The sequence below is a fragment of the Hemitrygon akajei genome, chromosome 16, assembly GCF_048418815.1.
Source record: "Hemitrygon akajei chromosome 16, sHemAka1.3, whole genome shotgun sequence".
Taxonomy (NCBI): domain Eukaryota; kingdom Metazoa; phylum Chordata; class Chondrichthyes; order Myliobatiformes; family Dasyatidae; genus Hemitrygon; species Hemitrygon akajei.
This window is the reverse complement of record NC_133139.1, coordinates 88,683,537-88,706,116: the sequence shown is the minus strand read 5'-3', so window position 1 is coordinate 88,706,116 and position 22,580 is coordinate 88,683,537. Positions and strand designations below refer to the sequence as shown.

Here is a 22,580-nt window from a genome sequence, read left to right as displayed (position 1 = left end):
TGTGTGTGTGTGTGTGTGTGTGTGTGTGTGTGTGTGTGTGTGTGTGTGTGTGTGTGTGTGTGTGTGTGTGTGTGTGTGTGTGTGTGTGTGTGTTTGTTTTCTGGATTTCCAGCATCTGCAGATTTTCTCTTGTTTGTGTTTACCGTTGACTACTTTGTTTCCTGCATTGTGGTCGTGACTACATTTCTATGGCCGTTCTTGGTTTCAGAGTACTTTTGCACATCCTGAGTTAATGAAGGTGTTGTCGATCTGCCAGTCTGTCTGTAGCACGTTGAAAGTGGTGCCTGGTATCCATGAAGATGGTGGGGCAGAGGAAGAATTTCATCCTTGATTTCTGGTCTGGTACTGATTGTCTTGTATTAGCCCTCTGCCATCTGATGGTTAAGCTGCCCAAATGGAAGCTTAGGATGTTTGCTTTAAACTTATTAATTTACTGTGCCTTTGAGAGCTGAGCATACAAGGTTTAGAACTTGTCCTTGTGTTTAGGAAAATGGATATGAATACTCTGAGAATTGTTGCCGAATGTATGTTTGTGCAGTAACTTTTGTTAGTTGCTGTTCTTCTGTTGTCCATTTTGATGTGTTGCATTCTATTAGGCAAATGCATTGTCCTCTGCCATTAGTTCTTTGCTCAAAACATTAGTGTTTAAATTTGCCTGTTGCAGACTTAGAGGAACTGCATATCATAGCTCCTTTTCTCGATTACTCAACTCGTCAGATGCAGTGATGTTACGAATGAGGAGCAACTCTGATGGGCAGAAGGGTACAGAATCGCCAGTGCCCCCCCCCCCCTTTGGAGAATCGCAAATCGCTACTATTCCGATGCTGTTATCAAAGGAAATGAGAGAGATAAACAGCTCATACAAATTTATGAGAGAGAGGCACAGCACAGGTTGGAATGTCTCCTATTGACAAAGAGAGAGATTACTGCTATTGTCTCTTGAAGAAGGAATTGTGTATTGAGTACTGTTCTATTCATTGAAACCCCTCAGGGGGCAACCAGAGTGGTCTGGTTGAGGGATTGCATCATCCCAACCTGATTGACATCTGAGACCCTGTGAGTGGGGATAAAAGTAGGGTCTGGGGAACACCCCTCAGACGCACCAGGAGAGATGCTACGAGACCGGTGGGGGCTTGTGTGTGTGTCTACCCTTGCCTGGGTGACGAGTCCTCCACGGAACAGTCTAGCTAAAGGACGGAGGGGTCATACATGAATGGCCACAACAACAACGCATCGACGGATCAAGATCGTAAAAGGAAAGTCGGCAAGTCAATAGCTGTTACTCTCTCTCTCTCTCTCTCTCTCTCCCCAACAATTGCAACACAATGATCAGCAACTACCGCAGCCTGCATGAACTGAACTGAACTTTATATTTCCATCAGACAATTCATTATCCCCTAGACAACGATAGAGCTTATTTCTTATTGATTATTATTATACCCACACTTTTAGGTTTAGTATTGATGACGTATATTATCTGTATATTTGCATTGATATTATTTTTGTGTATTTTTACTAATAAATACTGTTAAAAATAGTATCATCAGACTTCAACGGATACTCCTATCTTTGCTGGTAAGATACCCAGTTACGGGGTTCGTAACAACTTGGGGCCTCGTCTCGAGATTTGATACCAAATTGGAGGGCCAGTAAATCGGGCTTTTAAGTCCAGACTTTGATCTGGTTGCGCGGGTAATCAGACAGGAAACCAGCAAAGATGGACGTAGACGAATTTACACAAAACCCGATTTTGAAGGCGCTAGAGGAGGCCACAAAGACGGACTTGGTAAATATTGCGAAAGGACTAAATCTCACAGAGGTGAGGTCGTCAATGAAAAAGTGGGAGATGCGGAGGGCCATAACTCAGTATTATATTGAGACGAATGTGTTTTCGGCTGAGGTATTGGACAATATCCCTGAAAAGGTACCAGCTATTGGGACGGCTCAGTTAGAGTTGGAAAAATTAAGGTTGGAACAGAAGAAAAGGGAGTATAAGCTCCAGCTAAAGGAGTTAGAGGCGAAGAGGGAGCATGAAATTAGGTTAAAACAACTGGAAGCAGCTGAAAAGGAGAAGGAAAGAGCTGAAAACCAGAGGGAGAAGGAGAAACAGAGGCAACATGAGCTGGACATGGAGAAGTTAAGGCAAGAGCGAAGAGCTCAAGGGGCAGACCGAGAGGAGAGGTTTAATGTTAGTAGGGAGTTTAGGTTAGTACCTCCGTTCAGGAGACGGATGTTGATAGTTATTTCTTGCATTTTGAAAAGGTGGCAGTGAATCAGAAGTGGCCCAGAGATCAGTGGGTGGCGTTGTTACAAAGTGTGTTAAAAGGGAAGGCACAACGGGCATATGCGGCATTGTCAGTGGAAGAGGAGGAGTATGAGAATTACGAGGAAGTAAAACAGGCCATTCTTCGGGCCTACGAATTGGTACCTGAGGCCTATAGACAAAAGTTCAGAGATTTAAAGAAAGTGTGGAATCAGACGTATGCAGAGTTTGCCTATGAGAAGGGTGTGCTCTTGGATCGTTGGTGTGCGGCAGAAAGGGTGGAAGAGAATTTTCGGCGTTTCAGAGAGTTAATTCTGATTGAGGAATTTAAAGGTTGTGTTTCGGATGATATCCAGATGTATTTGAACGAGAAGCCGAATAAGTCCATATCCGAATTTGCCAGGTTCACAGATGAATATGCCCTAACCCACAAGACAAAGTTTTCCTCGAATAAGAGTTACCAGAAAGACCGTGGGAATGGTAGAGAAAGCCCGCCGGCTGAGGCAGAAATTCAGCCGGGAGCTAGTGGTAAAAGTAAGGAGGAAGAAAGGCAAGCTGGCAGGAGGGTTCCTGGCTTGACCTGTTTTAATTGTGGAAAGGCTGGTCATATTGCATCGAAGTGCTTTGCTCCGAGGAAGGAGACAGGAAAAGGGAAAGCAGCAGTCCCTACAGGGTGTATTGTGTCGATCAGCAAATCGACGAGAAAGCCCCAGGTAGATAGAATACGAGAGGGGCGTGAGAAATTTATTTCAGAAGGGACCGTGTCTGTGAAAGAGGGAGAAACACCAGTTCCAGTGTGGATCTGGAGAGATACTGGAGCTGAGCAGTCATTGATTCTCAGTAAGGTACTAGATTTTGATCCTGAGACTGGAGAGGTAGTTTTGAGAGGCATAGGAAAAGGAACAGAAGCTGTACCTTTGCATAGGATCATTATAAATTGTGATCTGGTATCTGGACCAGTTGAAATAGGGGTACGGTCAGAATAACTGAGAGAAGGCGTGGACGTCCTTCTTGGTAATGATTTAGCAGGTGGTGAGGTGTGTTCAGCAAGGAAGCTGACGAGCAAGCCTGTAAGTGTTGAGGACCCGCCCCTAGGTTCCAAGATCTATCCCGCATGCGCGATCACTCGCAGCATGTCGAGAAAGGCAGCTGAGAAAGAGGCCAGTTTAAATCAGGCCAGTATCGATTTGGCTGAGACGTTTTTACCGACTCTGTACCAAAAGGGGTTAGAGGGTGGTAAAATGGAGAATAGGGAGGTGAAAGAGAGTAAAGGAGAGGAGGTAGACCTACCCTTAACCAGGAGGGAATTTATAGAGGCATGGAGTAAAAATGAGAAACAGATAAGGCTGTTAGAAGGTCCAGGTTTGGACATGGATGATCTGTCTGGCTTGACAGAACTATTTGAAGAAGTTGAAAATTTTAAATGTGTTCCCGATAATGAAATGAGGGCAGTCCTAGATGAAAAGGATGCCATTACCTTGAAGGAGTCTGCTGGGTTGGCAGATGAGGTTGTTCCAGCCCGCAGGGTTGAGTTTACTCTGGAAGGGAGTTGCCCAGAGAGTAACTGGGAGGATCAGGGGAACTTAGAATTTGAAAAGGGGACGGGTATTGAAAGCCTGGAAGAGGCAGATGTCCCATTTGAGTGTGTTCAAGATGTGGATGCACGTGGTACTGAACCTAGTAATGAAACTCAGGAAAAGTCTCAGGTATCTGATTCAGTTAAAAAGGAATGCAGTCCTTGTGGGTCAGATGGGCTTGGTTTAGTGAAGAAAGGGTTAACCTTGGTACTAGTGGGAAGTGAGAATTCCCAGTTGTTTGTGTTCAAAGGTGTGTTAAAAGTTAGTGAGGAGATAAAAGGTGGTGATGTGGATATTATTATTGAAGGAGAAGGGAAAAGTGTAGTTCCTAAATTGAATGAAGAAAATTTAAAGTCTGGATTGGTGTCAGAAGCAGTAACCAGGCTGAAGGAACAATGGCTTGTTAACAAGGTGCCTGCGAATCAATTACAGTTTGATTTGGAATGTAAAGGTATCCCACTCGCTAATGTTATTCAAGGGTGTGCTGTGAAGAGGCAGAATTTGAAATGTTGTTTGGACAAAGAGGGATCGCTTGCAGATATTAAACTGAAAACTAATAGAATGAAGGGTCCTGAAGATAAAACTAACGACTTACTAAAAATAAAGAATTGTGTGGAAGTTCAGAAGATGGGCTAAGTTTGGAAAACATTGTTGATAAAATAACTCCTATGAAAGGAGCATGCAAAAGCCTATTCCACACTGGTGAGCAAGCTAACCACGTGAGAGTTAAGTGGAAAAGGGGCGAAGGTTGACAAAATGCCACTTTGAATAACAGAATCTGGTTTTGAGGGATTTTGACAAAGCATGTAAATAATAAAGACAACACCATGGAAGATTGACGTTAAGTTTGAAAGTAAAATAAAGATTAGTATTTGCATAAACTTTTGTAATATACACGTAAGCTAAGATCACAACTCTTTAGTTTTGTTTTGCTGAAGAAGAGGAATAAAAATAGGTGGTTATTAAATTGGAGTCTGATGCCACAGGAATTTTATTAGGTACAAGATATTAAAGGAAGTGACAATGTAATCGCTAAATGTTTAGATGCTAAATTGAATGTATAACTGTATTACTCTGTAGTGAAAAACTCTTTTGTATTGTGTTAGATTCTGAAATTCTGTAAGACTCTGTATTAGTTAATTTTTCCCTGTGGTAAAAATTCTTAGAAGGATGGGGGTGTTACGAATGAGGAGCAACTCTGATGGGCAGAAGGGTACAGAATCGCCAGTGCCCCCCCCCTTTGGAGAATCGCAAATCGCTACTATTCCGATGCTGTTATCAAAGGAAATGAGAGAGATAAACAGCTCATACAAATTTATGAGAGAGAGGCACAGCACAGGTTGGAATGTCTCCTATTGACAAAGAGAGAGATTACTGCTATTGTCTCTTGGAGAAGGAATTGTGTATTGAGTACTGTTCTATTCATTGAAACCCCTCGGGGCATCCAGAGTGGTCTGGTTGAGGGATTGCATCATCCCAACCTGATTGACATCTGAGACCCCGTGAGTGGGGATAAAAGTAGGGTCTGGGGAACACCCCTCAGACACACCAGGAGAGATGCTACAAGACCGGTGGGGGCTTGTGTGTGTCCACCCTTGCCTGGGTGATGAGTCCTCCACGGAACGGTCTAGCTAAAGGATGGAGATGGATCAAGATCGTAAAAGGAAAGTCGGCAAGTTACTCTCTCTCTCTCTCTCTCCCTCTCTCTCTCCAACAATTGCAACACAGTGATCAGCAACTACCGCAGCCTGCATGAACTGAACTGAACTTTATATTTCCATCAGACAATTCATTATCCCCTAGACAACGATAGAGCTTATTTCTTATTGATTATTATTATACCCGCACTTTTAGGTTTAGTATTGATGTTGTATATTATCTGTATATTTGCATTGATATTATTTTTGTGTATTTTTACTAATAAATACTGTTAAAAATAGTATCATCAGACTTCAACGGATACTCCTATCTTTGCTGGTAAGATACCCAGTTACGGGGTTCGTAACAGTGACATGAAAGGGCTTTTGCTGGATCCTGAGTTATTTGAGTGTTGGAGCTGCACTTATCCACACAAGTGAAGAATATTCAATACACTCTAACTTGTACTTCGTAGATGGTTGAAAGGCCTTTAGGTATTGGAAAATGAATCATTTCCCTTGGGATCTCCCATCTCAGATCAACTCTTGTGTTTATGGTGTTGATTTATTTATGGCTCCTCCGTAGAGAGTTAAGTGCACCAAGTTCCTGGGAGTTCACATCATGGATGACCTCATCTGGTCTCTCAATATCACCACCCTGAATAAGAGGGCACAGCAGCACCTCCACTTCCTGAGGAGACTGAGGCAAGCGAGTCTCTCCCCCCCCACCCCCATCTTAACTGCATTTTATAGGAGCACCATTGAGAGCATCCTGACATCTCCGTTGGGTACGGGACAGTAGAGCTTTGGACCAGAAGTTCCTACAAAGGACTGTGAGAATGGCCAAGAGGATCATGGGGATCTCCCTACCATGCGTTGGGGACATTTATCAAGAGCGCTGTGTATGCAGGGCCCTAAATGTCATCAAGGATCCCACCCACCCATCCAGCATCCCCTTTAACCTTCTACCATCAGGCAGGAGACTCCGATGCACAGAGACAAGAATGGTCAGGATGTGAAACAACTTCTTCTCGCAGGCCATTAGGCTCTAATGCCGCATATTTGAACTGTCACCAGATAATTTGTACAGTACCCTACAATATTTAATTTATGCACTTTAGTTTATGCGTATTCATTTGTTGATTTAGTTCTTATTTTCCTCAGTTATTGTGTGTTATGTGTACTACTGTGAGTTACACCCTGGTCTGGAAACCATTGTCTCATTTTGTGGTATGCATGTTCATAGTTAAATGACATTGAACTTGACTTGATTGGCCCTGATAAGTTTCCAGACTCTCATCCCCAGGATGTTATCAAGGATAGGTGGTTTGTTTCTTGTAGGACATGGCCACTCACTGCCATCTTCTTGCGGCCCAAGTATTACTTTTGCTTTTATCAGCCCATGCCTAGATGTTGTCCATGTCTTACTGCCTGCAGACGTAGGTGCTTTCGTTTGCTGAGGAGCTGGAAAGGAACCTTTCCAACTCCTCAGCAAACATGGCTGCTTCTGACAATTTGATGAAAATGGGGGCATTGATGGAGCAGCTAATGGGCTTTGGACACTCCTACAGTGATATGAGGCTGGGATGACTGACCTCCCATGATAACCATCTTCCTTTGTATGAGGTGTGACTCTTAACCACTGGAGAGTTCTCTCTTCGCTCACTCAAATCCGTTTTGCTAACACAGTTCAGTGTTTTGTACTGAATGATATTGGTGCTACTTGAATTCAGCTGGAGATGTACTGATCGTCAGTGCTTTGCAATTGATGGAAACCCTTGGGTGAGTCAGCAGGTTAGTCCTTGTAACAGGGTGCCCAGCCTTTGCCATCTGTGATAGAACAAACTCTACTTTAATCATGCTTTTGTCACCTGTCCTCATTTGTGGCTAACACCAAAGCACACCCAAAAAAGTACTCCCAAAGCACACTAAGCTTTTTGTTTTTTTTAAAAAAGAGGCTTTATTAATTGTATCTGTTGGCTGCTGTGGGTTCACACTCAGTAATTGCACTGAAGTGGCCAGCTTTTTGCACCAGAGATGCTTTCTGCCAACAAGGCAGGGCCGGTCCTTATGTTTCCCCAGTTGAGGGGCTAATAGACAGAGTGCTTGACACAAATGGTAGTGCAGATGCTGGAAACCTAGGACAATACACACAAGGTGCTGGAGGAACTCAGCAGGTAAAGCAACATCTATGGATGGAAATAAAAAGTGAATGTTTCGGGCTGAGTCCCTTCATCAGGACAAAATGTTTGTTGTTTGGTCCTATCTTCCCTTTGAGTTCCTGTTTAGGTGAACTTTGTGGGGAAAATAGCATCATAACTTAGAGTGGGTTCACCTTCCTGTTGCATTTGTGTTCTCCTTCATCCCGTTCACTACATCATCCAGGTTAAAATAATATTATTGCCTTTTAAACTGAATTCATGTAGTTTTTGTCAAAGAACAGGTTCAAGAATTAGAACTCAAGACCCAGGAAAATGCGTGTCTGACTGAGGAATTGGTCTGAATGTGTGTGTCTGTGTTTTTTTTTGTGTCTTTTTCTGTGGCCAAGCTATTTTTTTTTTGGACTGCTTTTTTTGAAAAGCAAAAGCCTTTCAGATCTTAATCCTGAATTTTAGAGTCTTGTTGATATTTAATCAGAGCTTGAATGCAGGGATTGAAATACTTTCTAGGTCAGACAGTCTATTTTAATCGTTCCAATTTATTATAATGGTTTAAAATTTGAAAAGTGCAGGAGGCCGTTCTTGTGGTTTGGATATGATTGTTGAATTGTCATTTCTTCCGTTTCATCTTGCAAACAACAGCGATAACTACCAGATCATCTTGATTGAGGGATTAATTTTGGCCAGGATCTCAATAATATTTGATGATTGAAGCACTTAAGTCCACAATCCTATCAGAATTGTCCAGTCTTGGGTATTCTTCTGTTTGTATTGGGTTTTAAATCAAATTCTTTTCTTCCCCTAAGGAATTGTCCAGTTGTGCATGGAACAAGAAGGGGAAGTACTCCTTGGCTCCGAATGTTGTAGCTTCTACCAGAAGATTTAATCAGGTAATATTAAATAATACACAACGTCTTGGTCTCAGTAAGGTAGGGTAGAATATCTTTATCTATTTGGTGTTGTACGTCCAGGATGCAAATTTTTATTTGCATTTCTTTTGACAAGAACTCGGGGACCAATGTATCCCTCTATGCTGACTTCTAGAGCAGTCAGATCAATCCTGTAACTTGTCCTCTTGCACGTGCCCATTAACCCATTTTCTGCTGGCTACCTACACTAGTGGCATTTTACAGTAGCCTACTTCAGCACATCTTCAGGATGTGGGTGGAGACTGGAGCACGGCAGGAAAGTCACACGGTCACGGAGAATGTGCCAGCTACACAGACACCACAGGAAGTCAGAGCCGGGCCCGGGTAGTCGAAGCTGTAACGCAGTCATATCAACCCTCCTCCACATTGCCACCCAATGGTGCTTCTCTAAATTGCATTGAGAGAAATGCCCCTAAACTCAACCATCTCCAGCTTGACCCTGTACATCTAGCCTGGCCCCTTCCATGCACTGTAGTCAGTTGCCCATGAATTTCTTGCTTTTGTTTGATCTAAATCTTGATTTAAAATTGAAAGTGGAGTCTAACTGGTTGATTAGAGAAAGAACATGCAAACTTTAGAGGAGTTCTTTTCATTTAAGAAATTTGGCCTTTGGGAGGAAGTTCTAAGCTTTGTGCTTATAGTGAAAGAGATTCAGTAACAATATTAATTATTTGTAATGGCCTTGGTTAGAAATTTGCTGTGCTTGGAACATGATATAACAATTAAGGATGAGTATAAATTAGTGATTTTCTCTTTCCAGGTCAGTTTCTGGGTGGTCAGAGAAATTCTCACCAAGCAGATGCTTAAAACAAGAGTCGACGTTCTCAGCCACTTTATCAAAATGGCAAAAGTAAGTTTGTGCTTCATAGATTTGCTTTGTAGTAGATTCTGGTTTTTGTGACTTGCCCGTTATGTGTAATCTGGGGAGCCTGTTCCACATAAAGTTCAGGAATATGTGGAATTTGTAACTGATTTTAAATATATAATGAAATGTGACTATTTTAGGACAGATGATAAAATGCTTGGTTAAAAAGTTGCAGTAATAAAGAAGGCAAGACAGCTGTTATACTTCATTAGGAGTTTGAAGAGATTTGGCATGTCAACAAATACACTCAAAAACTTCTATAGATGTACCGTGGAGATAATTCTGACAGGTTGCATCAGTGTCTGGTATGGAGGGGCTACTGCACAGGACTGAAAGAAGTTGCAGAGGGTTGTAAATCTAGTCAGCTCCATCTTGGGTACTAGCCTACAAAGTACCCAGGACATCTTCAGGAAGTAGTATCTCAGAAAGACAGTGTCCATTATTAAGGTTCTCCAGCACCCAGGGCATGCCCTTTTCTCACTGTTACCATCAGGGAGGAGGTACAGAAGCCTGAAGGCACACACTCAGCAATTCAGGAACAGCTTCTTCCCCTCTGCCATCTGATTCCTAAATGGACGTTGAATCCTTGGACACTACCTCACTTTTTAAAATACACAGTATTTCTGTTTTTGCACAATTTTTAATCTATTCTATATATATATATATATATATATATATATATATATACTGTAATTGATTTACTTTATTATTATTTCATTTTTTCATCTATATTATGTATTGCATTGAACTGCTGCTGCTAAGTTAACAAATTTCATGTCACATGCCGGTGATAATAAACCTGATTCTGATTCTAAAAGGCAGATTTCAAGGTGAGTTTCATAGATTAGGGCCTTAGCAGCCACTGCTTCAATGCATTGTCAACCCTCCAGCCAAAGCAGATGGCATTGTTGTCAACATCCTCATGACCGAAGGCCTCTACCAATCTGCACCTGCTGCAGACTGCCCTGTGACAGTGAAGGCTCACAGTGAGACTGTGGAAAAATATTGATCACTTCCAATATGTTGGGAAACATTTCTTAGTGAAGGCAGATGTCAGCAATGAAAATCACCACTGCCAATGGGACAGCATGTCATAAAGCAGGTACATTTATTGGGAAGTTCACTCGGTGGCCACTTTATTAGGTACCTCTGGTATCCACGTTCACTGAGCTTGTGATCCATGTTTGTGGTCTTCTGCAACTTCTGAAACTCGACGTGTTGTGCATTCAGAGATGCTCTTCTGCACCACACTGTTGTAACTTAGCACGTGGTTATTTGAGTTGCTGTTGCCCTCCTGTCAGATTGAACCAGTCTGGCCATTCTCCTCTGACCTCTCTCATTAACAAGGTGTTTTTGCCCACAGGACTGGATGGTTTGTTTTTCACACCATTCTCTGTAAACTCTAGACACTGTGTGAAAATCTCAGGAGGTCAGCAGTGTCTGAGATACTCAAACCACTCCATCTGGCACCAACAATCATTCCAATGTCAAAGTCACTTGCATCACATTTCTTCCCCATTCTGATGTCTGGTCTGAACAACTAAACCTCATGACCATGTGAGAATCAAGTTTAACGTCACCAGTAAATGTCGTGGAATTTGTTAGCTTTGCAGCTGCATCACAGTGCCATACATGATAACGAGAGAGTAGAAACTTAATTAGTGTGTGTGTGTGTGTGTGTTCCTGTATCATTGAGTGTGTGCCTTCAGATTTCTGTACCTCCTCCCTGATGGTAACAATGTGAACAGGGCATGTCCTGGGTGGTGGAGGTCCTTGATAATGGATGCCGCTTTTCTGAGGCACTGCTCCCTGAAGCTGTTATGGATACTATGGAGGCTAGTACCCATGGTGGATCTGTCTAATCTTACAACTCTCTGCAGCTTTCTTCGATCCCGTGCAGTAGCACCCTGTCCCCACCAATACCAGGCAGTGATGTAGCCAGTTAGAATACTCTCCACAATACACCTGTAGAAATCACTTTGCTACTGTGTCATTGGCTACTTGTCTGGAGGTTATTAAAAAAAGTTATGTGACTGTTTATGTTACAGAAACTACTTAATCTCAATAATCTTCATGGCTTGATGGCAGTCATCTCAGCTTTACAGAGCTCGCCAATATTCAGGCTGTCAAAAACATGGATGGCAAGTGAATGGCCTTCTTGGTTCTTTTGTCTTTCCGTCTATTGTTTCAGATGAATCCCTGCATCCTGTACTGTACCAGGATGAGTGCTGTGCTATCTAACCAGGACGAGAAGGGTGTCAGTGGTAGACGTTGCTAGAATGGCAAGGCAAAAATGGGGTATGCTTGGAAGTACTCTGCATTCAGTGTACGTGGGAGAGAGGAAAAAAAACATTTATTTTATATCAGTGACCCTCCCATCAGCACTGGGAAATAGTAACTGAAATTCAGTCCATTGCTATTATTTCTGGAGATACCCATCTCTGTCCCTTCCAGCAGGACTCCAGCATGATGAGGTCATTAACCATAATGTCAACCGCTTTTCTCTTCATAGATTGTTGTCTGACCTGTGTATGTCCAACATCTACTATGTAAGTGTTTGAAAAGTTCCTTGTCGGTGCTGATTTTTGGATAGATAGCAGCGGGATTAATTTGTAATTAATGGAATGGTGTACCCGGAGCAATAGGAAAGCACAAGGGCTACTGGGATTGATTATGGGACTTCTGGGATTGGAGAATTTTGATTGGTGCTGAATCTCGTTAGCCAAGTGTTCCTGTTGATTTTTTTTTTAAAAAACTGGTGTTGCTGATTAAAATGTGCAAATGTTTTCTAGATGTACAAGATGGGGTTTTACCAGAGGTCTGTTTTCATATCTCATTGCAGCTGCTGAGCAGGAAAGATAAGGCTACGTTTGAAAAACTGGAGACTCTTTTGTCCAAAGAAGATAACTATAAGGAACTAAGGGCTTACATCAGCTGCTTGAGAAATAAACCATGCATCCCGTATTTAGGTGAGAACGAATTTTCGTTTGTTTGCGGCATCTGAGCATTAATGGTAAGTCCAGCGTTTGTCCCCAGTTCTTGTCACTTCCTCCTTGAACTGCTGCAGTCTTCATCTTGAAAGTACTCCCAATTGGGGGAAAAAAATTACAGGATTTATCCCCTACAGCAATAAGGGATTGGTGATATATTTTAAGTCAAGATGGTACGTGACTTGGAAGGAGGTCTCGGAGATCTTACACCATCTGGGGTCTAAGTGGAGAGTTTCTTTATTTGTGATTGACTCCAAGCTGCAGCTTCAGGAAACCCATTCTCCTGAGCTGCGTTTTAAGTTCCATCTGCAATCCACATTCAAATCTAAAGAATGGCTGCTGTTGAACTTATTGTTTGCTATATACCCGAACAGCTCCAGAATGCACCCTAACTAGGGTATTGAAAGCCAGATCTGGCAAGAAGTGACAGAGCACATAAGCGTAGGACTGATTCTCTAATGAAAGCTAAGCCTAGGGAAAATGGTAAAAGGCTACATTGAATGCCCTTCATTTGTCTGGGCTGCTGCAAATGGGGTGTGCATTCAGGCAGGAATAGGTATGATCCGATACTCATTTTAGAACCATGTTGCTAAGTAGCCAAAGTGGGGAATAACCTTTTCCAGGTTAGTGTTTTGTTTTAAGAGAGATGAGCAAAGTACAAATGCAGGAGATGGCCCCTTTAATAAAGAATGGGGGATAATTATTAGGGAATATCATGGTCTGAACAGTCAAATTGAATCAGTTTGGTTGGAGCTGAGAACCATAGAACACTACAGCACAGTACAGGCCCTTCAGCCCTCCGTGTTGTGCCGACCCATATAATCCTTAAAAAAGTACTAAACCCACACTACTCCATAACCCTCCATTTTTCTTTCATCCATGTGCTTGTCCAAGAGGCTCTTAAATACCCCTAATGTTTTAGCCTCCACCACCATCCTGGCAAGTCATTCCAGGCACTCACAACCCTCTGAGTTTTTTAAAAAAAACTTGCCCCGGATGCCTCCCCTAAACTTCCCTCCCTTAATTTTGTACATAAGCCCTCTGGTGTTTGATATTAGTGCCCTGGGAAACAGGTACCGATTATCCACCCTATCTATGCCTCTCATAATCTTGTAGACCTCTATCAAGTCCCCTCTCATTCTTCTACGCTCCAAAGAGAAAAGTCCCAGCTCTGCTAACCTTGCTTCATATGACTTGTTCTCCAAACCAGGCAACATCCTGGTAAATCTCCTCTGCACCCTCTCCATAGCTTCCACATCCTTCCTATAATGAGGTGACCAGAATTGAACACAATACTCTAAGTGCGGTCTCACCAGAGATTTGTAGAGTTGCAACGTGACCTCTCTACTCTTGAACTCAATCCCCCTGTTAATGAAGCTTAGCATCCCATAGGCCTTCTTAACTACCCTATCAACCTGTGCAGCGACCTTGAGGGATGTATGGATTTGAACCCCAAGGTTCCTTTGTTCATCCACACACTAAAGTAACTGACCATTAATCCTGTACTCAGTCTTCTGGTTTGTCCTTCCAAAATGCATCACCTCACACTTGTGCACTATAGAAGCAGCAATAGGGCAGAAAATGTCAAAAAAAAAACTGTGGTGGTAAAGTAAGACATAGTATATATCAAACTTTTAATGACAGATGTGATAAGAGCAATACCGTTATTATACAGAGAACTTCTATCTATATATAGAATGGGCAGGCCAAATCAACAGTAACAATGCAGTGGAAGACTTGGTGGAGTGTAGCTGAAATGATTTTGTAGGTCAGTTTATTGAGGATCCAGGGCGGGGAAAGGCTATTTAGGAGTCTTGAACAACAAAGAAAGAAAATTGGTCAATTGACAATATATGACATAGGAACAGAATTAGGCCATTTGGCCCATCAAGTCTGTTCCACCATTCCATCATCACTGATTAATTGTCCCTCTCAACCTCATTCTCCTGCTCTCGCTCTGTAACTTTTGATACTCTTACAAATCAAAAATCTACTAACCATCTCCTTAAATATATCCAATGACTTGGACTTCACAGTCATTTGTGGCAATGAATTTTATGGTGAAGGGGGAAATGTTCATAATATGATAATGATTAAAAATAATGTTGGCTCTTTTGTGAAACCAGGTCATAAATTTAAACTACGAAGTTCAGAGGTATGAGGTGAGTTGGCTATAGGGGACTAGGACAAGATAAACAACCGACAGCTAGCATTTAGTGATGTTTTACAACAGACCTACTGTATATATCCCCCTAAATCACAGAAACCTGAGCAAAGAGGCCTAGCTATGATCACAAGGAAAGTTTAAAGATGGCATTAAATCAAGGGAAAAGGACTGTATGTGTTTTAAAAAGAACAGTAAGCCACAATTTCAGTATTCCAACAGCGGGACAAAAAATAACAAGGAAAGGGAAGTAATATAACAAAAATAGAAGAATCTAGCAAAAAAAACTTCTCAAGCTTCTGTTGATGAACGGAAAGAAAACAATTAGCACAAATTAAAGCTGAAGTTAGAGACTGGACTGGAAAAATATGTTGAGGAAAAAATAAATGGCAGATAAGCTAAACAAATATTTGCCTGCTTCCATGGATGAAGATGCAGTTAACATCCTAGAAAATTTGAAGGGCATCAGATCCAAAGGAATAGGGAGCAGATGGATACTGGAGAAGTTAATGAAATTGTGGTTAGCACAACGCTTTATAGTATCAGTGATGTGGGTTCAATTCCTGCTGCTGCCAGTAAGGAGTTTGTACATTCTCCCAGTTTAGTCTGGGTGCTCTAGTTTCCTCCCAAAGACATACTAGTACGTAGGATAATTGGCCATTGTAAATTGTCCCGTGATTACGCTAGGGTTAAATTGGGGGTTGTTGGGTGGTGTGGCTCAAAGGGCCTATTCCGTTCGACATTTCAACAAATAAAATATCCTTGAAACCTGATCTGCATCCCAAAGTTTTGAAGGAGCTGGCTGTGGAGAAAGTGAATGTGCTGGAATATTAACCTCCTAAGTTCCATCATGTCTAGAGGAGGTCCCGTAGATTGGAAGGTAGCAAATGTAAGCCCACTTTTTAAGAAAGGAGAGTGGCAAACTGGGATCTACAGACTATTAGCCTGATGTTGGGGAAAAACACTCAGTGTAGTACTGAAGCACAAAGAAAATAATAGTATTGGGTGCAATTGACAGATTTATGAAAGTAATGTTTGACATCTCTTACATTCTGAGTTTGTAATGAGGAGGGATCTGGGTGAACCAGTGGATGTGATGTACTTGCACTTTAACTAAATGCTGCGCAATCTCAAACGAAGGGATCAGCCTTTAGGAGTGAGGGGAGAGGAAAAAGGAACCTCAAGTAATGAGTCTTTGAAGTTCTCTACCCAAGGGCATCATGGAGGATCAATCCTGGTCGGGGCAGGCACGTGCTTAGACAAACAATCAGCCATGGTGAATTTGAATGCCATGTCAGTAAATGAAGCCACGTAACTTTCTGCTTCTGTTTACATTCTAATGTCCTTTGGGCCAATCTACAACTGTGGGCAGACATTTGACTGGGCTCTGCCTTTTCACAGCTGCTCGCAAGTAGGCCAAAACAATGGAATAAGCTACGCTGAGTTCCTCTCTCAAGAGTTGGTATTGTGATGGTCCTTCCTATCTAGGTTTCTAGATGTTTCAGATTGAAAGACTTCTTAAGTGGTAAAATATGAATACCATTGAGTCTAGTGGGCACATTGTCTATTTGTAAACTTGATGGTATGTACAGTATGAGACTTCTCTCTGTGTGAAGAGTGGGATTGGTGTGCTTAATATAGTGACTAAATAACATCTGCTCTGCGTTGTACACAATGTGGATTTTGGGGCTTGGAAGTACAGAGCACTGGTTCCAAAGATGCAGTTCTGTAGCATGATTAACCAAATGGTAGGTCCATTGATCCCCTTCAACACTCACCAGACTACCCAAAACTTGTGACCTTTTCCCATGCATAGTGAAAGTACTCACTGCAGTTTAGTCTGGATTCTTTGTACTCTGCACAAACATGTTGGTAACACGCACGTTACCAATGCACTGCGTAATACTATTAATGAGGCCCGTTGGAGGAACTTGCCACGTACAAGGAACCGGTCGGAGGCAGGGACGGAAGGCAAAGTGCATGCCCGTTGCAGCGGGCTGCCGGGGCTTCTCTGCACAGTTTCTTCACAGAGTCCTTGGCGCATTGGGCATCACTGGTCCAAGGAGGCAGAGAGCCTTCAGCAACATCACCGAGGCAGCAGAGAAGGCCTCGACGGCTCTGGGTGAAGTGAGCAAGTCCATGGGGATCTGCAGCACATGCTACCTGAACACAAGTCGTGGCTCGATCGCCCACTGCTGGGTCGCCTGATGTTGGAAAAACCCAAAGCACCCGTTGACCTCAGGTCTCCACGCTGATGATGTGTTCAGAGCATCATGAGATGTGTTCTTCCAAAAAAATGTGTTGAAATGCTTAATGGATTTCAGAAGTCTTTGCCTTTGAAAGACTTAGCAGGAAGCTGCTGTTAACTTAAAAAATATAATGTACAGGCATGGGGTGTTTTATAGCTTCCATTATTTAATTTAAGCCATGTGGTATGATTCAAAATGGAAAAAGAAACATGGGGGAAAATGATGAGAACAGGATGTGTAGCCAACTCTTCAAATTAACATTTGGATCCTTTCACAACCGCCATGCTCTCGTGTGTCCATTTGCCTTTTATTGGCAAAGCTGTGTACTCCATGTTCAGATGCAATCAATCAATCAACCAATTACCAATCGGAAGAATTCAATGATGAGCCTATCTTTCTAATCAAAAATTGGGATTCCTTTTTAAGGAGAGTTGAACTACCCACAGGGGAGGTGTTTTATTTGACATTTGGGCTGCAGGCAGGAAGAAGGATTAAAGGGAATTTGGCCACTGATCAGACAATGTGTGTGAAGCTATAAAGTGGCAACCAACTCGTGCCAATTAGTACACACAAAATGCTGCAGGAACTCAGCAGGCCAGGCAGCATCTATGGGGGAAAAAGTACAGTCAACATCTTGGCCCGAAATGTTGACCATACTGTTTTTCCATAGATGCTTCCTGGCCTGCTGGGTTCCTCCAGCATTTTGTGTGTGTTGCTTGGATTTCCAGCATCTGCAGATTTTCTCTTGTTCCTGTCAATTAATGGTTCTTTACCCTGCACGGTTAATTTCCATCATCCTTTTGAGGTGAGTAAATTGCCAGTCGTGGGCAGAAGACTCTTACCATTCCACCAGTGAGCAGAGATGTGACTGCAACAGATATAGATACTTTATTGATCCCAGAGGAATTTACAGTGTCCCAGTAGCATTACAAGTGCAACGATATACAAGTATTAGAAGAGAAGTAAGAAAGAATATAAAGTAAGTTACCTCAAACAGTCTGACAGGAGGGGGTCATCACTTCCCCTGCTATAGATTGATACATTATAGAGCCTAATGATAAGGGTAAAAATAACTTCATATAGTGCTCTTTGGAACAGCACAGTTGTCTTAGTCTATTACTAAAAGTGCTCCTCTGTTCAGCCAAGGTGGCATGCAGAGGGTGAGAAACATTGTCTGGAATTCCCAGGATTTTCTGTGGGGTCCTTTGTTCTATTACAGCCTCCAGTGTGTCCAGTTTGCCTCCTACAACACCCAGCTTTTCTAACCAGATGAAGGACTGTGGCAATTGTCTTTGTCTATGAACTACCTTGTACATACAACTCCTGTACATCTGACCTCAATGGTCTTTGATGTTGAGCCATTGGCATGGGTTGAGACGTAACCAAAAATTTTTATATCAATATTTTCCAATGTCAATTTTTGTGAACAAGATGTACAACTTCCAGTTCTCTTCTAGAGTTAAAGTAAGACAGCGAAGTAAACTGACACAAAGGTTGTTATCAAATTAATCTCAGGCTGAAAGTACTCAAGAGCTTGGCTAAAGAGATAGATCTTCAAATTTTTTTTGAAGGGAGATGAAGTTTAGGGAGGGGATTCTGAAGCTGAGGGTTGTGCACCGCAGCTAATTGTTGAATGACCTAATGTTGGGGGTGAGTAAAAAGCAGGATTTGGAGCATAAGGGACTGATGGAGTGAAACAGAATAGTGGTTTTAATGTGGACCGGAGCATTGAATGTGAGAATACTGTGTTATTCTGTGACTCTGACTCATCTTAGAGATGGTAGTCTGGAAGGAGGTGTAGAAAAATGTGCAGAGGTGTTGCCGAGACTAAAGGGCCTGAGTTGTTGTAGGCTTAGGTTGGCCAGAATCTGGTTTAATATCACTGGCATATGTTGTGAAATTTGTTAACTTAACGGCAGCAGTACAACGCAATACATGATGTAGAAAGAAAAGTAAGTTACAGTAAGTATATATGTATATTAAATAGTTAAAACTATTTTGCACTATTTTTGCACTATTAAAATAGTGCAAAAAGAAATAATAGGTAGTGTTCAAGGATTCAATGTCCATTTAGGAGTTGGATGTCAGAGGGGAAGAAGCTGTTCCTGAATCACCGAGTGTGTGCCTTCAGGCGTCTGTACCACCATCCTGACAGTAACAATGAGAAGAGGGAATGAAACATGGGTTTATTCATTGCAACATAGGAAAATGGGAGCTTAGACAAAATGGGGGAAGATTTAAGAGGTCCTGAGGGGCAACGTTTTGCACACAGGGTGGTGAGTATATGGAACTAGCTACCGGAACTGGTTGGCCTTTTACAATAGTATAATTTTAAAAGTAGGTGGAAGGGGCTTTCTGGGATGTGGTCTGAGCGTAGGTAAGTGATCCATAATCCTGATTGGAAAAATGACCAAACCTGGGCCTCTGTACCTCCCTCTGCAATTAGATCCTCAACTTCCCAACCGGAAGACCACAACCTGTGCAGATTGGTGATAATATCTCCTCCTCGCTGACGATCAACACCGGTGCACCTCTAGGATGTGTGCTTAGCCCACTGCTCTGCTCTACTCTATACCCATGTCTGTGTGGCTAGGCATAGCTCAAATACCATCCATAAATTTGCTGACAATACAACCACTGTTGGTAGAATCTCAGGTGGTGACAAGAGGGCGTACAGGAGTGAGATATGCCAACTAGTGGAGTGGTGCTGCAGCAACAACCTGGCACTCAACGTCAGTAAGACGAAAGAGCTGATGGTGGACTTCAGGAAGGATAAGATGAAGGAACACATACCAATCCTCATAGAGGGATCAGAAGTGGAGAGAGTGAGCAGTTTCAAGTTTCTGGTGTCAAGAATTCTGAGGTCTAACCAGGTCTCAACATATCAATGCACTTATAAAGAAGGTAAGACAGCGACTATACTTCATTAGGAGTTTGAAGAGATTTGGTATGTCAACAAATACTCAAAAACTTCTATAGATGTATCATGGAGAGCATTCTGACAGGCTACATCACTGTCTGGTATGTGGGGGTGGGGGGGCTACTGCACAGGACTGAAAGAAGCTGCAGAGGGTTGTAAATCCAGTCAGCTCCATCTTGGGTACTAGCCTACAAAGTACCCAGGACATCTTCAGGAAGTGGTGTCTCAGAAAGGCAGCGTCCATTATTAAGGGCCTCCAGCACCCAGGTCATGCCTTCTTCTCACTGTTACCATCAGGTAGGAGGTACAGAAGCCTGAAGACACACACTCAGCGATTCAGGAACAGCTTCTTCCCCTCTGCCATCCAATTCCTAAATGTACATTGAACCCATGAACACTACCTCACTTTTTAACGTGTATTATTACTGCTTTTTGCACGATTTAAATCTATTCAGCAGATTTAGCAGGGATCAGGAGTGGGAGTGGAAGAGTATAACAGCTTCTTTAGCATTAGCAGCTGACCAGCGGTTTGGAGTTGCAGTCGAAAAGGAGGGGCTGGGAAATGCACAATAGATTTGGGTAACAGAGGAACGTGAACAAGCAGCATATCTATGACCGGGTCAGACCAGGTGACCTAATGGAGCCGTTAAGGTCAGGCTAATCTTTTGTCTATATACGTGTGCGTAAATGCTGCCTGCCTGAGTATTCCTGGTATTTTCTGTTTATAATGGCAGCAAATGCATCAACAGATTTAGCAGGGATCAGCGGGAGTGGGACTGAAAGAATGTACACAGTTACTTTAGCATTAATCAGCTGATCAGCAGATTGGAGCTTCAGTAGTTGAAGCTGACTGTCGCCCAGTGCAGGAATATAGCCACGATCTCTGGAAAGGTCCAGGGATGTGGAATCTAAATTTGCACTGCAGTGTTATGTTCACTTGCATCCCTTTATTGGCCAGCACAGTCATCGTGGTTACTTTAATCGGTGCCACTGTGACCATTGTCTCTCACTGAAAATTAGTTGCCTCTTTACACTTTGACCTGGAGTAGCTTCCAACACGTTTCTTTTATTTGTTGAGATATTCAGTGACCTGCTTTTAGAAAGTTCAGAAGTGTAAGCTTACGCGTCAATGGGCTAAGAGTGGCGAGAATTTGAGGGTAGAGTGTTACTTGTGCGAAGAGTGAAGTGGGGGGGGGGGGAAGCTCTTCAGGGCTTAGTTGTTTCTATCATTTATTTTATGATGTTTCTTGTTACATGGATGTCTGTGAGGAGTAAGAATTTCAAGTTGTTTACTGTATACATTCCCTGATATTAAATGAACCCTGGAATCTTTGACCCTTTAATCTGACTGAAGCTTTCAAGATTAAAGAAAAGCTTGGGTAAATGAAGGAAGGCTATTTGGGAGTAAATATTGTCTTTTTAAAAAAAAATTAGTGGCAGAGGTTCAAATGCTGTGTGGAAATTTTAAATCTGCATAAAATTTAGCAAACATCATAGCGGTTAGTGCAACACTATTGCAGTTCGGTGCGTTCCAGAGTTCAATTCCAGCAATGTTTTGTGGGAAGTCTTTGTATCCCTGCTCTGTGGAAAGCCGTGGTGCAGTGGTTTCTTCTCACAGTCCAAACAAATACCAGGCAGGTTATTGGTTAGTGGAAATTGCCCCGTGATTAGGTTTGGGGTAATTGGTTTTGTTGGGGTGGAGTGGCTTGGAGGAGCAGAAGAGCCTGCGCGTGGCTGTATCATGACATAAATATAAATCTGGAATAAAGCTTTGAATTACGAACGTTCGGCATGAAGCAGGACTGTCATAAACAAATTTTAATTGACTACTGCCCTTTACTGAACGGAAAGCAGCTGTTCTTCTCCATTGCGGATCCAGACCCCCATGTTTGTGGATAGGATCATTCGAGCCATTGTAGCACGTGGCAGCAATTCACCGCTGATCTTCATCTCCTCTTCAGCTCAACAGCATATATAAATGTCCAGTAAATGCTGGAAATATCCAAATTCTACAATAAATAGAATCACTTCGAGTTAGTTGGTGTGTGAATGGTGCCAGTGAATCACAGCGGCATTCTGCGGGCAATGTGCAACGCTTCATTAAACGGGAAATCCTACAAAAAGTGGTGGATGTGGCCCAGTCCATCACAGGTAAAGCCCTCCCCACCACTGAGCACATCGACACAAAGCGTTGTCGCATGGAAGCGGGTCAAGATGGCGCCAGCGAGCAATGATTCCTCAGATAACATCTTCCAGATAGTCAATCATTTCACTCTTTCTATGACTTCTACTTTTTATTTTTATCTTAATTGTCTGTTGGAGACAGTGACTTGCAGTTTGGAGTCGAATCGAGTAATCTAGCGCTCTGCTGTCCCCAAGAAAATTCCAGGAGGGGACTGCGAGCATGAGCTCCCTTGAGGAGACCAGAGACGGGCACGGGGCCATGATCGACTCCATTTCTCGCTAATTGAAGCATTGAGGGAGATTGAATCAACAAGGGGAACGTGGGCGAGGCTACGGGTTAGTGCTTGGGAGGCTGCAGGTTGGCGATCACTCTTCACAGAAGGACTGAGCTTGAGTAGATGCCCTCTCGATGCTGAAGGAGGATTTGTTAGAAATTCTGAGAATTATACGATTTTTGGTGGGGACTGTAATCTATGTTAGTCTCCTTCCATTTTCTTTGTTTTCTTCCTTGCTGCCGATTGGCAGTTTGGGGGTTTAGTGTCCTTGTGGGCGATATGTTAGTTCTTGTGCGAGAGTGGGGTTGGGGATTTGGGGTCTGTTCTTGGTGTTTTTCTGTGTGGGGGATCTGATAATTTTTGTGTAC

General features: G+C 42.6%; 2 protein-coding genes across 2 annotated transcripts in view; one reads left to right on the top strand and one right to left on the bottom strand.

Annotated features, from left to right (window-relative positions):
• The window catches only part of LOC140739676 (ras-specific guanine nucleotide-releasing factor RalGPS2-like), a 127,962-nt gene that overhangs the window by 35,381 nt on the left and 70,001 nt on the right, over positions 1-22,580 (top strand). The window contains exons 6-9 of the mRNA XM_073068048.1: positions 8,443-8,526; positions 9,326-9,415; positions 11,479-11,571; positions 12,273-12,399. Of these exons, the coding sequence (XP_072924149.1) occupies positions 8,443-8,526; positions 9,326-9,415; positions 11,479-11,571; positions 12,273-12,399 (394 nt within the window). The remainder of the gene's footprint in view (positions 1-8,442; positions 8,527-9,325; positions 9,416-11,478; positions 11,572-12,272; positions 12,400-22,580) is intronic.
• The window catches only part of angptl6 (angiopoietin-like 6), a 37,877-nt gene continuing 33,003 nt past the window's right edge, over positions 17,707-22,580 (bottom strand). Inside the window, exon 7 of the mRNA XM_073069394.1 lies at positions 17,707-21,762. The gene's annotated coding sequence lies outside the window, so the exon portion shown is untranslated. The remainder of the gene's footprint in view (positions 21,763-22,580) is intronic.